A 15,842-nucleotide genomic window follows, 5' to 3' on the forward strand; every position below is an offset into this window, starting at 1 on the left:
ACGATGCCAATCTAAAGTAGACATATGGGGGATGTTAATTAGCAAAAATTTGGTGTGGTATAAGTGCCTGTCTTACAAGCAGATACATTTACATTTAGAAAATGCTAAGTTTTGCCATTTTTGGCTAAATTTTGGTGTTTTTCACAATTAAATACTGAATGTATCGAGCAAATTTTGCCAGTAACATAAAGTCCAATGTGTCACAAGAAAACAATCTCAGAATCGCTTAGATAGCTAAAAGCATTCCAAAGTTATTACCACATTATGTCAGATTTGAAAAATGAGGCTCTGTCAGGAAGGTCAAAAGTGGTCACAGCGGGAAGGGGTTAAGATTGTCATGACTACTAGCCTAGCTTCTGGGTGATTCTGGTTTGAGTTGCAGAGCCATCTAATTTCTCTGACTTCCTTCTATCAGATTCTAGGGTGGAGTATTTAAGTCTGGACATTTCTTTCATTGTTGCTTGTGATTTTCTTTGTGTATGCAAGTATCTGATCAAGCTACTGGCTACTCCCTGTATCACCTGACTATTTGGATTATTGGAACTGGACCTCGAATTTGGATATTCTGCTATCGGCTGGTTTTGACCTCTGCAACTCCTGGTATTCTTCTTTCTGATTTGGACTTACAGTTTCTCCTGCTTGTGTTTCACTGTTTGCTCTTTACCCTCTGTCTGTCTGGTTTCCGTTCTGATATTGTCTGCATTGCACCTCCTGTCTAACACTGTATTCTGTTAATGCAACCTGGGTTCTATGTTCTTGCACCGCTGGCTCCTAGTCAATGCGAGGGTGGTGGGCAGATGTTTTCTCTCGGCCCAATGGGTGAAAGGCTGCAATTGGTTGGGTTCACCCAACTGAGCTATATGGTATTTGGAAGAGTGGCTAGCTCCACAAATTTATTTGCCCCAATTTTGTTGCTATGTGGTTATTTTGTTAGATGAGTGGGGATTTAACATGTGCACTACTAATGTGCACATAGTGTGTTGGTGTGGAGGGCTGATGCTTGCAAGGGAGTGTTTCCAGGCAGGAACTCACCACTCAAGGCTCTGCACATGTAATGCAGAGAACATGGTCTGTGCTCCGTTCATGTGCAGGGAAATACAGCACAGGTGGTGAGTGCCTGCTAGTTGGTCAGTGTTCAGTGCCAACTAGTGAATAACAGCATCAGCCCAGGCAGGTACTCACCACATAAGGCTCTGTACCTGTAATGCAGACAGCACGGTCTGTGCTCCATTCATGTGCAGAGAAAGACAGACTGTTAGTTGTTGAGTGGTCAATGCCAGTATGATGTTAAATAAATGCTTCAAATGCCTTCTCTGTTGGCACTTAGAAGGCTTTTTTTTATTGCTATTAGATTGGAATTGTTACCTTTACTTTTCTCTTAGGGCATGTTCACACGGCTTATTTTCGGCCGTTTTTCAGTCCATAAACGGCCAAAAAGCGGCCTTAATATCAGAAGCAGAATGCCTACAAACATCTGCCCATTCATTTTAATAGGAAAAACGGTGTTCTGTTCCGACCATTTTGAAAAACAGCCGCGTAAAAAAACGCCCATGAAAAAGAAGTGCATGTCACTTCTTGAGCCGTTTTTGGAGCCGTTTTTCATTGACTATAGAAATACAGCTCCAAAAACTACAGTAAAAAACGCCTCGAAAAACACGAAATTTAATTAAAAAAAACGTGTGAAAATCAGGAGCTGTTTTCACTTGAAAACAGCTCCGTATTTTCACACGCTTTTTGCTAAGCATGTGAACATACCCTGATGACTGCGCAATCTCGGCTATCTATTACTTTCTATAAAGTTAACAAAGCCGATAGAAGTCTTTGGACCCAGCCAAGAATGTGCAGTAACAGAGAGCTCATCCCAGGAGAACAGTAATAGAACTGCAGTCAGGCTAAATTCACACTACCGTTGGAGGAAGAGATGAACGAGAATGCATCGCTTCCGTCAGAATTCCCTTTGATTTCAATGGTAATTCTTTTGTTTCAGATTCTTTCCGTTTGCGAGGTTTCCATTTTTTTGACGGAAGCAAAAGAGCAGTCTGCAGCACTTTTGCTTCAGTGAAAAAAAAACGGACAGCATCTGAAACAAAAGAATTACCATTGAAATCAATGGTAATTCTAACGGAAGCGATGATTTCCATTTGGACTCTCGTTCACCTCTTCCTCTGACGGAAGAGTCCTAAACGTACGATAACGGTAGTGTGAAAGGAGCCTAAGCATTTGTACATTACATGAAAGCGCTGCTCAGACAAGAAGAGAACTGAACAGCGCAGAATCGGCCAAGTTAGGGACATCGGTGACAGGACGAAAGTTTGATTGATAAGCCACTTCCTTGAATAGGCACATGGGGCAGAGGTAAATTTGCAACTTAGAAATAGCACAGTTCTTTAATTAAAGTATATTAGAGAGTGGCTCTGGTTTTTATATATATATATATATATATATATATATATATATATATATATATATATATATATATATATATATATAGCATTTAATTAAGTGCATATTGGTTTATAGGGAAACCTCTTTGGGCAATATGGCAATATAAATAATGAGTATAAACTACTCATAGTTTTACAATGAGCTGTATAGACATTTTAATTGCATAGATTAGCTTACCCTTGTAGTATACGCGGCTTCAGGATCATCTTCAAGGACCCGGGATAGACCAAAGTCTGAAACCTTGCAGACCAGATTGCTGTTTATGAGTATGTTCCTTGCTGCCAAGTCTCTGTGTACATAGCCCATGTCTGAAAGGTACTTCATTCCGGACGCAATGCCCCTCAGCATACCCACTAGCTGAATCACAGTGAATTGCCCATCGTTTTTCTGCAGGGAAAAGCCACAGATAAGGAAACAATGTTCATATTAAATATTTTGCTATACAATGGGAGTCATTAAGTTATGTACAATAATACAATGTTTACAGTCAACTTTAGCTATACCATAGTATGAAGGTTTCCTGGGAGACACATCACAGAATTCATGTCACATTGTAACAATTACAGTGCAAAGTGTAAGAAAACCATTGGTGGAATAAAAGCGCTACAAAATGATGTTATTATGTTATACTAAAACTGCATTGAAGTCTAATTGAAATAAAAGCATAAACTCAATTACCTGGAGAATTCATGGTCTCCCACTGAGCGAGACCATACTGTTGCTAGCTGCTAAGGAGAAGAATATTAAATAAAACATGTTTTCCTTCATGAGACTCTTAAGGATTTTAAAAAGAGGTTAATCTGGGACAATGTCTAGAGCAATAAATCTAGCACAAGCAATGCTTGCCAGCTACGTACTGGAAGAGAGCCCCAGACATTGTTTTTGTGCATGAAATTTGTACATTGCAATCAAATGTTACAAAATTGCCTTGGAAATAAAGCAAGCTGATTTTTTTCCCTGCATATAAATATAGATAAAAATAATATTTTGCTACAATCAAATACTTCAAAGGCCCTATGTATGAAGGAGTTGCCCTATAAATGCCCAATAACATGAATGCTATAATTTCCTGCACTAGAGAAATGAAAGTTGGAATCTGATTGGCTGCTCTGAGCACTTGCTCCACTATTTATTTTCCAATAACTGCTCCACTTTTTGCCTGCACAAATGTTTAATAGGAACTTATGTCTTTCTGTATCATCCATACAAAATAAAAAGTTCCTATAATGAAATAATAAGTCACGGGTGCCTTAAAATATAGTAAAACTTCTCCAAAAGGCCCCCTCTTTGAAATATGTAGACCAGATTTTAATGTATTTTCAATTCCCTCTTTTCCTATCCATAATGGCCCTTCTACAGGACTATCCTTCTAGAAGATTATTTTTGGGTGATCATCTCAAAGTTGTTTCCCTGTATATTGTAAATTAAAGAGGTGTTCCGATTTCAGCAAATGTTATTTTTTGTATAATAAAATGTTGTACAATTCTTTAAAGTACTTTCTATATTAATTCCTCACAGTTTTCAAGATCTCTGCTTGCTGTCATTCAGTAGGAACCTTCACTGCTTACTTCCAGTGGATAGTAATCTGTCTTGGTAATCTGTTTTTTACAGTATGTGTATCAGAACTATGTCTTATAAAGAGCCGTGCACTTGTGTGATCATCACTTGACCAGGAAAGATTATTTAATCAACAAATGAAATAGATAAAACTACAAGCAACATTGGATAAAACATTTTTGTGCAGCCTCATATTATTCATTGACACTTTATAGACATACCTTTAGGAAGGTATCCAAAGAGCCATTTTCCATGTATTCTGTTACAATCATTACAGGTTTGCCTGCAATAAACAATCATATATTTTAGTATACCTGATTCATTATATACAAAAGTATACTGTTAAAAAATGGGATAATCAATACAGATAAATACACAAGGTGGTCACTTTATTAGGTGCACATTTTAAGTACATGGTAGGAACGCAATGTGTCCACAAATCAGCCTAAGTTTTCTCTGGAATGAAATGCGTTGTGTCAGCTAGCCAGAAGCCATGTCTGCCCACTCATCTCTAGAGCAGTGGCCACTGCTGGGAAAATGTAATTACATTGGCGGCCATATACATAAATTTCCGCCCATGTATTGCATGGATGAGTCGGGTGTCTATGATATTTCATAAAGGGGGGTCCTGAATGAAGAACCCCTCTATGATGTCTATATGCCCTAATAGGGTATATGGACAGGGGATGTCTTTATGAGACAACAACTTTAATTAAAGGATAACTAAACTTTTTAAAAAACTTTTGACGTGTCATAGTAATGTGTCAGAAGTTTTGATTGGCGGGGGTCCGAGAACTGAAACCCCCACCAATTGCTAAAACGAAGTGGTAGAAGCACTTGGGTGAGCGTTGTGCTGCTTAGTTTCTGATAGGCTTTCCCTTGAAAAGCCGAGCGAACGGTGTACAGGCTCAATAGAAAGTCTATGAGTCCATACACCGCTCGCTCGGCTTTTCGAGGAAAGTCAATAAGAAACGCAGCGGCACATCGCTCACAGTGCTCGGACCCCCACCGATCAAGACTTCTGACATGTCAAAAGTTTTTTGAAAGTTTAGTTAAACTTTAAATAAGATGCAGAAACACAGTAGTGTTGATGCTGCTGTCTGCACATTCATGCTGCAAATCTCCAGTTTCACTACTAGGCTGAAGGCTTTTGACCATACAGGTTATTAGCGTACATTGAATTCATTATCACGTTTGTGGATCCAGCTTAAGGTGGTGTATTTTTTTTACTTAATATAAGATACACGTAGTCACCAACAATACTCAGGCAGACTGTGGCTTACAAAACCAAATGGTATTTAGGAGCATAATGTATACCAAAACAAACATTACCCATGCCATTATGCCACCACTAGTTTGTTTATAGGCACAAGGTAAGATGTATTCATGTAGCTTACGCTAAGTTGTGACCGTGTCATCAACATAATGCCGGAGAAATCAGGATTCTTCAGACAAAGCAATCCTCCACTTCTTACGTTATCTGTTTTTCTCTGAGAGGTGGAGACCCCATTAAGATCTATTGTTGCTGTAGCTTATCCACTTCAAGATTTAACTTGCTGTGTCTGGCACCAACTATCACTCCATAGTCAAGGTTCCTTAGATTCAATTTCTTTCCCATTGTAGTGTTTTGTGTGAATACCTGAACCTCTTGACCATGTCTGCATGCCTTCATGTATTGAGGTGCTGTTTTATGAATGAAGATATTTCTATTAACAAGCAAGAGTTCAAGTGTACTCAACTAAGTGGCCACTCATTGACCGGTAATAGGGTACATAAAAAGTAGAATTATGCTTATTTATTTTGAAGTGAAACTTCACTTTTTTAACTATATTTGAATTTAGAGAATAAATTTGGCCTAACATGTACTTGATATGTAGTTTTAGAAAACAAAACATAGTGATAGTTTATTTAGGAATATTCCAGTAAAAAATGAAAAATCTGCCATCACGATGTGTTTATGTGTGCTCCTTACCTATACATTAACATATTAATAGAATCACATATTACAATGATAACTACCACCTGAAGCATACTAATAGGACACTACTAATGATGGGGCTTGAATAATGTTAACCCTTTCACGACCAAGGACGAAAATGAACGTCCTGGTCGGCTGCTAGTTCCCGCACCAGGACGTTCATTTTCGTCTGAATTTCAAACTGTCACTCTGTGTAAACACAGAGTGACAAGCCCGTTCTGACAGCTGTCCTAGACAGCTGATCAGTTCTGTGAGTGGTCGAGAGACCAATCACGACGTCCTGGCACCACGATCGCTATCATTGGTCAGTTACTGACCAATCATAGTACGTGACGTATCGGGGTAGGTGGAAAAGCCGGTGTTCGGCTCTGATCTCCTCAGTCCTGTCAGTTGTGTTGAGGAGATCAGAGCTGTGCTGCTTGATCCTCCTGTCAGCGTCAAAAAGTTAAAAAACAGAGAAAATTAACCCTTACACTGCCTCCCCAATGTCCCTGTGACCATTCCCCTTATCACTGTTACATTTTTGCTTTCATTAAAAAAAAATTGTAAAAAAAATAAAAAAATATATAATTTATCGTTCGGGTAGCGTTAGGTAGCGGCAGGTGTAGGACGTTAGTTAGCGTACTTTTTATTTTATTTTTGTTATAAAGAAAAAACTAAAAAAAAAATAATAATTTTGGGGGGATTTGTTTAGTGTTATAGGTTTTGACGTTAATTCGCGTTAGGTGTAGGGCTAATTAGGTGCGTTTTAGGGTCTTGTATAAAAAATAATTGTTTAGTGTTATAGGTAGTGTTAGGGATTGGGCGTTAATTAGCGTTAGATAGGTGTAGGGTTAGTAAGGTACATAGTTAGTCGTTACACATTATCTAGTGCGTGTTAAAAAAAAAAAAATATATATATATATAAGATTTTGATCTAAAATAATGGCTTAGCGGATGTTTACAGCAGAGGAGGTGTATGCAATGATGTGCTCTGATACAGACACTGCAAGCGAAAATGAGGAACAGTTTTTATTATCATCCTCATCATCTGGTAGCGACAGTGATGAGCCCCAAGCACAGCGGAGCAGGCCTAGTGAAAGTCAGCCGAGTGTTAGTGACCCTGATTGGCAGTCCGCCGCCACATTTATTCCCCAAATTCCTGATTTCATACCTGCCGCAGGAATTAACTTCAACACCACAGGATTTAGCGAGGGAGATTTTTTTTAAATCTTCTTTTCAGAAGATTTAATTAATCTAATAATTACTCAAACAAATTTATATGCCAACAATTTTATGTTAACTCACCCCGATTCATTTTATGCCAGGGAAAACAGCTGGAAACCAGTTGACAAAGCCGAAATGCTTAAATATTGGGGACTACTGTTGAACATGGGCCTTGTAAAAAAACCGACCATAAGATCGTACTGGTCGACGGATGTCCTGTACGATACGCCCCTATATCGTGCAGTGATGACGCGCAATCGTTTTGAGGCCGTAATGAGATTTATCCATTACAACGACAATGCACAATGCCCCCCAGCAAGTGACCCCCAACCATGATCGGCTATTTAAAATTAGGCCTCTTATAGAGCATTTCAATTTAAAATTTGCAGAGGCATATACGCCTGATAAAAATGTTGCTGTGGATGAATCCCTGGTTTCATTTAAAGGGAGGCTAAAATTTCGGCAGTATATACCCACCAAGAGGGCCAAATATGGCATGAAGGTATATAAAATTTGTGAGAGCAGCACTGGTTTTACCCAGGGTATACGAGGGAAAGGACACCTAGATCAACCCCCCAGAATGCCCAGCCATGCTCAATGTAAGTGGCAGAATTGTTTGGGTCCTAATTCACCCGCTGTTGGACAAGGGTCATCACTTGTATGTAGATAATTTTTATATGAGTGTGCCCTTGTTCCAATGTCTATTGGCCAGAAAAACCGTAGCTTGTGGCACAATTAGACGGACCCAAAAAGGCCTTCCAAAGACCGTGATAAATTTAAAATTAAAATGTGGTGAAAAGAAAACCCTTTGTAAGGAAAAGGTAATGGTGGTTAAATACCGAGACAAAATAGATGTCTTTATCTTGACATCAATTCATGCAGATGAAAGCAGCCCTGTGCCTGTACGTGGGAGAGATGCCACCATTTCTAAACCCCTCTGCATACAGCAATATAATAAGCACATGGGAGGGGTGGACCTTGCCGACCAAATGCTGCAGCCCTATAGTGCAGTAAGGAAGTCAAGGGTCTGGTACAAGAAATTGGCAATACATCTGGTGCAAATGGCACTTTATAATTATTTTATTATTTTTCGGAAGGCAGGCAACAACGGACCTTACCTGAACTACCAGGAAAAAGTAATAAAAAACCTAATTTTCGGAAACCAGGGTGGGGATGGCAGGGCTACAACTTCAAGTGAGGCCAGCAGGGGGATTCCGGGACAGCATGGGGAGAGGAGTAAGAGGAGCAGCAGTGGGTGAGAAGAGGCAGCAAGAGTGGCATGCTTGCATCACCAGGAGGAATGAAAGTCAAACCCCCTTGGATGACGAGAGTTCTGACATATTCACACAGAAGGGAGGTGGAGAGTTAGCTACGTGCAGGATCCTGTGTCGACACGCAGTTAGGAATACAGGAACTACAGCACTTCCAGCGTTAGGACTAGAACCCACAGAAGTTTGCGGTAGTTATTTTAGAAAGGTATGTAACATTGGATGTACTGGCATTTGGAAATACATTTTTTGTGCCCGAAAACCCCTTTAAGCTATAACAACTAGTGTACAGATATACAAATTAAGCTGAACTCATTTAATAATTTCAGATGGATACCTTCTGCTCTCACAAACTGATGGCAATGTTAGGGTCTACTAAACCTGTAAAATGCATCACATACTCTACTAATAAACTAGTGCTGTTCTTATTTTATAAGTAATGAAAATTATATTTTCGATGCGAAGGCCCCAGCAATATCAATGGTTGTATTTATGCTTCTCATGTGGCAGCACAACTGGACGGAAATATATAGTCAATTTAAATGTCCCATTTTAAAAGAGCAGATGTAGGAAATTGAGTTTAATATAAATATAAATGCTAATGCTCCCTTGGTTCACATTAAACTGTCTGCTTTATTCACCTGAATTCAATTCTAAATTTATGAGTTTAGCCATATATATTTATTTCTTAATGTACTATATGTATATTTTTAGATATGTTTTATTCCTCATTTGCTTCATATAGTATAAAAGTAATTGTTGAGCACATTAGCACTGGATCAGGAAGCATGAAATTAAAGACACAAATAACATGGCAAATTAGAACTCATATTAGAAAACGAGTACCGCAAGATCACAAAGAAAATAACATTGTAAAATGAAATAATATAAGGAATAATTGAATTTAAAATCATGGAAAGAATCGTGTAAATATCTTAATAAAGTATATTTTATGCTAGAGGATTTCTTGCATATATTTACATTTTGCTAGATTGTTGTTTTTTCCCTGTTTTCAGCTTTTAAATTTTTTTTTTTACCTTTAGTGACAATGTTCAACAGCAATTGTGGTTAAGCTACAAAGTCTAATCTATGCAACTCACTGATATCCTTTCACAATTAAATTGAAGAGATCCATACATAGTGAAAGAGATCTATCAGGATATTAAATTCCCTGCAGTCATATATCAAATATAAGGTACACAATAAAGTAAATGGGGATCTATAGTTCGTTGACAAGCTCTCACAGAAAGCTGAAAGATCTATTATAAGTTAGTGGGGTCCATCAGGATTCGTTAGGGTCTATGTGAAAACTGATTGGCATAAATGGCTCCAACACGACACTAGTGTAAACAGAGCCTTATTGAAAGAATTCATAATTCTACTTTACAAAACAACGGAAACCTGATCGACCCCATTGTAAGTCATGGGATTCCGTCAGAATTTAGTAGATCCATTTGAAAAAGGATCTTGTCATACCAGTCATAACTACTTTAATAACGGAAACCGTGATAGTAGAGTAAACAAAACTTGTGGGGCATTTGAATGATCCATGGATGTTTTTCTCTGTGTGTAGATCAATCCTGCTAAGAACAGCTATATGTGGTAGAAAAGTTTGACGGGAAGCCTTTCATCTTTCAGTCAAGAGTTTATTTATCAAGTATGTACCTTACGGTCAACGTGCATGGAAAATGCCCACAACCATTCATGAGTGTGGGCATTTTCCATAAATTTTCATGATTGGGAAGTCATTTATTCATTGGTTTTTCATTACCAGTACCTACTTTTTGTGACAACTCCCTCTAAGTGGATGATGTTTGGATGATCAAACTGTCCCATTATACTTGCTTCACCCAAGAAGTCTCTCCTCTGCTTGTCAGTGTATCCAACTTTAAGAGTCTTGATAGCAACAGGAAACTCCCTTTTTCCTGGAAGTTTAATGCGGCCGCTACAAACTTCTCCAAATTCCCCTAGACAAGTAAAAAGGATAAAATTAAATGCAAAAATTAGGAAACAGAAGTTTATTAATCTGTTGTTTGGCTATCATTTATTGAAAACTTTACAAACACTTCAATGCCTTATTCGCACAGTGCAGTTTTAATGTCCACGTTCAGATGACCATGATACAACAAGCTATATACTGAATTTTGTGCCAAGAACGGATTCAGATCCCATCATAACAAAGAAGAAACATAGCCTTTGGAAAAAGTTTCTCCGCTTTGTTCTGATGAGATCCAAAATATACATCTCCCGCATGGAGCTCTATTATGGTTGTCTGAAAAGGGTCTTAGATCAATAAGTTGTTGTTATTTTGCCAATGCCAGGAGTTGATCCGATAAGGAGGAGAAGAAAAAGAAGGGAAGAAAAAGAAGGGAAGAAAATACAAGTCTTCAAATTTGGATCTATTTCCAGTTTTATATATACCCCCTCAAAAAAACACACAAAAAACTGCACTGTGTGAAAAAGGCCTCGTTGATTGGCACTCGTTTGCTCCTGTCACACAGAGCTATGGATGGGGACGAGCGGTCGTTACTCAGATCGCTCGTCCCCATGCATTTGTATCATGTCGGCGTCTCCTTGTTTACACAGAGACATGTGCTGCCAACAACTATAATATTCTAGTTTTTTTAAACGATACGACCAGCAGATGATCGGGCATCTGCTGATCGCTGCCCTGTTTACACAGGGAAATTATCGGCAACGAGCGTTCTATGATGTTAGTATCATAAGCTTATTTAAACAATAGTATCATGTGTACAATATTAAAAAATAAAATTAAATATATATATATATATATATATATACACAGTGCAAATTAGATGTTTCTTATGCCACACGGAAAAATAAACAGAAATAAGATATAATTAAGCATAAAGCGAGATCCCTCAAAGACAATAATACGCTGTGCTCTAAGCCTACAGCGTAATAAACATAATGTTACACTTTAAAACCACTACCAAATGCCTTCCTAGAGCAAAGTAATATTTCGCCTTGGACAAAACAATTATTGGCGGCGTAGAAATTCATTTGGCTAAATCATTACTAGGAACTGATGTAGAACGGTTCAGTGTTCCCAATTCTCCACTAAACTTAACATAACATTCTCCTTGCTGTGACTTTTAGCTGCACTGAAAATAAAGACAAGAACTTCTTTAGGAATATATAGATGAAGATACAAGAGTCATCATGGAATCCAGTACATAATATCATCTATTCAGCACACTACTGTTTAGGGTGATGTTACATGAAAATAAGATCCTCAAAGTGAGATTCTTTATAATGTTCAGGGAGAATTCAGATATGTAATATAATGAACTACAAAATAGCTGCATGTGCTGACATTGTAGTGCACTGCAAGGGCAACTCTATAGGGGTTGCAAAGGTAGCAACTACAATCGGGGCCCACCCTGGGTATAAAAAAACAGGAATATGATTTCATTCAATAATACTGAAATATCCATTTATATTTGAGCCATGATAGTTATGCAAATCTGTTTGCAAATATATAACAACGAATCCTGACGAACCATATTGACTTATAATGGGGTCCGTTAGGTTTCAGTCAGTGTTCTAAAATTTGTAATGGCAAGAATAGCATGAAAGTAGCGTGGAAACACTGATGAACTGGCAAAATCCCCAGTGTAAACAGAGCCTTTTAGATTGAAAATATCTTGCTATACCAATAAATACACTTTATAATGTATATAAATTGTATATAGCATAACATAATTGGATCTAGTGGTATGTGAAGCCATTGTTGATCAGGTTTGAGGGCTACAAGCAAACAGGAGACCAGTTTGCGCAATGCTTTCTATTTTAGCTGCCACATTTGAATTCTGCCTACAAAAGAAGAGCATCCAGACGTAAAACTGCAAGATTTATGCCAAATAGACACTCTTGGCAAACATCTACCTCAAAGAATTCTATGGATATTTTTCCCAGATGTATACTGCCAACTGTTTGGCCAAACGTGGTGTGGATAAACCTTTAGTTGATTGGAAGTTTGGAACTTTTTTATTTGCATTACAGTACATCTTATTAGATCTTTGTCTTAAATATGTGGGAGAGCATTACCTGTTCTTAAAAAGAAGCTTTGATATGTAACCAATTTTGAGATAAAATTATGACATTATTCTAGGTAAAGTTACATATTTAGTAAAATGTAGCTAGGTATGTAACATATCAGGGCCCTTAATCCTTTCATCCTGGTCCCTCAAATGCAAGTTTTCAAGTATCCAAGGCTTTTTGGTCCACATGTAGGAGGAAGCAGCTAAAATGGAGCAAAGAGCTCTCAGAATTATTGGTATTATGTGCACAGTAAGTAGGGGGCGGGGAAAGCAGGAAGTCTGACAGTTACACCTTCAGCCAATAGCTGCAGAGCAGGAAGTGAGGTAAGAGAAGGTGGCATCCTTTTAGTAACTTCTTCTGTACAGCTCAGTAAATTTCAGCAGTTTTGATATTGCCTGTGGGGTTAAACTGGTATTCCCAATATATCAAATGATAACATATTACTAGGATATTCCATTACTGTATGACTGATGTGTGTTCGACCTCTGGGACTCCCACCAATCCTGGAAATGAAAGTGCCACCCACTGCAGCACAGCCCCATTCAAGTGAAGGGTCAGACCCTGATGAATCATAAAGCGAAGGCATATCCTAGCGATATTCCATCACCTTATAAGATGAGAATACTTATTTAACACCACTGGCAATAACAAAACTGCTGCATGTTACTGGGCTATACAGAAGACATTGCCTTTAAAGATGATCTGTCACTAGTTTAGTAATGCCCAATCTCCTAGCTAATCTAATAGACGCTGTCACACTGATAATGCTAGTGAAAATTGTGTTCCAACAAGTTTAAAAGTTATGAGCTTTTTTCTAAATATGCAAATGAGGCTATACTAAGCAAGTGGGTGTCAACACCAGCAATTCTCCTGAGGTGGAGCTACTTCACAGCCTCTGACTCTGTCCTATCAGCATGAAGCTGCTTCACACAGTGTGAGAGACTGAGCCTGGAGGTAAGGGGGATCACTTCAAATAGCCATATCTCCGGCTGTGGACCACCTAGAACAGTGGCATATGAAAGAGGATATTCTAATCTTTCATATGGCACCAGGACCTATCTGTGAAAAAAAATGGCCAGTTGAAAACACAGTCAGGAATGGAATCTGTATACTATATGATCACACTGTGTTGCTGCACTTTGGAAGAAGAGAACTGTAGCATCAGCTCATTGGACAGCGTCATACAGAAAACATTACACCACCCAGAGTGAAAAGAAAGTATTGTTGGATAATTAGATAGTGAGATTATAACATGAGAAAAAAGTGGACCAAAATCCAGCGCTGGGTGAAAGTAAAAAGGAACTCCTGTTCCAATTTTATTGGTATAGCAATAAAAATAATCCTTTACCCATCACTCATCCCTGTACACTTCACATTGCAGAACTATCCTATTTAGTTATTTTTATTGTTATACCAATAAAATTGGAACAGGAGTTCCTTTTTACTTTCACCGAGCGCTGGATTTTGTCCACTTTTTTCTCCTGTTGTTTGCCGCTGGCCGTGCAGGAATCCGGGCGCTGTCTGTCCCCAGACACAACGAATGGTGAGCTGGAGGTCCTCCTCCCCCCCCTCTTCCCCACTTAAAATTTGAGATTATAACATATTAGGCAGTATGATTGGTGCAACTTGTAAAATATATTTCATTTAAAACAATTTTGACATTTTGAGAAACAGCTGCTTTGTATACTGTATAAGGAGCAGCTGTATCTAGCACTGAAACCTGTATCTGTCAGGTCAGTGATCATCTGCTATCGATCACATCTAAGTTCATGACTTAGATGTGATCGATTACAGGTGGATCCTGCGTGTCAGTCCCGCGGACATGACGGATTTATGTCTTAGTGCGCGATACAGCTGTTCTGTATACAGGATACAAAGCAGCTGTATCTCAAAAAGTTAAAATCATTTTTTATAAAATGTATTTAGAAAACTGCACCAAACACACTGATGATTTCAAAGGTGTACATAGTCTTTAAAGAGGCTATGTCACCACATTATAAGTGCCCTATCTCCTACATAATCTGATCGGCGCTGTAATGTAGATAACAACAGTAGTTTTTATTTTGAAAAATTATCATTTTTTAGCAAGTTATAAGCAATTTTAGATTTATGCTAATTAGTTTCTTAATAGACAACTGGGCGTTTTTTACCTTTTTATCAAGCAGGCATTGTAACAAGAAGTGTATGACGCTGACCAATCAGCGTCATACACTTCTTTCCATTCATTTCCATCTGTATTCACTGCACAGCGTGAACCCGCGAGATTGCTGTGCTGTCACATACACCCACATTAACTTTACTGAATGGTCTTGAGAGTGAATAGACATTGCCTCCAGCCAGGACACAATGTCTATTCACACTCCTGACACTTTGGTAAAGTTTGTGTGGGACTTAAAGAGGCTCTGTCACCAGATTCTCAAATCCCTATCTCCTATTGCATGTGATGGGCGCTGCAATGTAGATAACAGTAACGTTTTTGTTTTTTTTAAAACGTTCATTTTTGGCCAAGTTATGAGCTATTTTATATATATGCAAATGAGCTTTGAAATGGACAACTGGGCGTTTTTTTTTCGTTATGTCCAACTGGGCGTGTATTGTGTTTTTAACTGGGCGTGTTTATGTGTATGACGCTGACCAATCCGTGACCAGTCAGTGTCATGCACTCCTCTCCATTCATTTACAAGCAGCATAGCGTTCTTACTAGAACGATGTGCAGCCAGATACACAAGTGTCCTGATAATGAATACACATGAAATCCAGCCTGGACGTCATGTGTACTCAGAATCCTGACACTTCTGACTCTTTTCTTTGAGATTGCAGCAAGCCACTCGTAATCTCGCGAGATTACGAGGTAAACGAGATTTCGTTTCTATTGCGAGTCAGAAGTGTCAGGATTCTCAATACACATGACGTCCAGGCTGGATGGTCATGTGTATTCATTATCAGGACACTAGATTAACGTTAATCAAGTGTCCTGATAATGAATACACATGACCATCCAGCCTGGACGTCATGTGTATTGAGAATCCTGACACTTCTGACTCTTTTCTCTGAGATTTCCAGCAAGAGAAACGAAATCTCGTTTACCTCGTAATCTCACGAGATTACGAGTGGCTTGCTGCAATCTCACAGAAAAGATTCAGAAGTGTCAGGATTCTGAGTACACATGACGTCCAGGCTGGATTTCATGTGTATTCATCATCAGGACACTTGTGTATGTGGCTCCACATCGTTCTAGTAAGAACGCTGTGCTGCTTGTAAATGAATGTAGAGGAGTGTATGACGCTGACTGGTCACGGATTGGTCAGCGTCATACACATAAA

General features: G+C 38.6%; 1 protein-coding gene across 3 annotated transcripts in view; it reads right to left on the reverse strand.

The window, feature by feature from the left end:
- Positions 1–15,842, reverse strand: part of EPHA5 (EPH receptor A5) — a 350,419-nt gene that overhangs the window by 29,410 nt on the left and 305,167 nt on the right. For all 3 annotated transcript variants that reach the window (XM_075861931.1, XM_075861939.1, XM_075861921.1), the window contains exons 11-13: positions 10,236–10,421; positions 4,224–4,285; positions 2,623–2,832 (exon numbers count right to left, since the gene is read on the reverse strand). In XM_075861931.1, the coding sequence (XP_075718046.1) occupies positions 2,623–2,832; positions 4,224–4,285; positions 10,236–10,421 (458 nt within the window). The remainder of the gene's footprint in view (positions 1–2,622; positions 2,833–4,223; positions 4,286–10,235; positions 10,422–15,842) is intronic.

This window comes from Rhinoderma darwinii, chromosome 1 (genome assembly GCF_050947455.1).
Source record: "Rhinoderma darwinii isolate aRhiDar2 chromosome 1, aRhiDar2.hap1, whole genome shotgun sequence".
Lineage (NCBI taxonomy): Eukaryota > Metazoa > Chordata > Amphibia > Anura > Rhinodermatidae > Rhinoderma > Rhinoderma darwinii.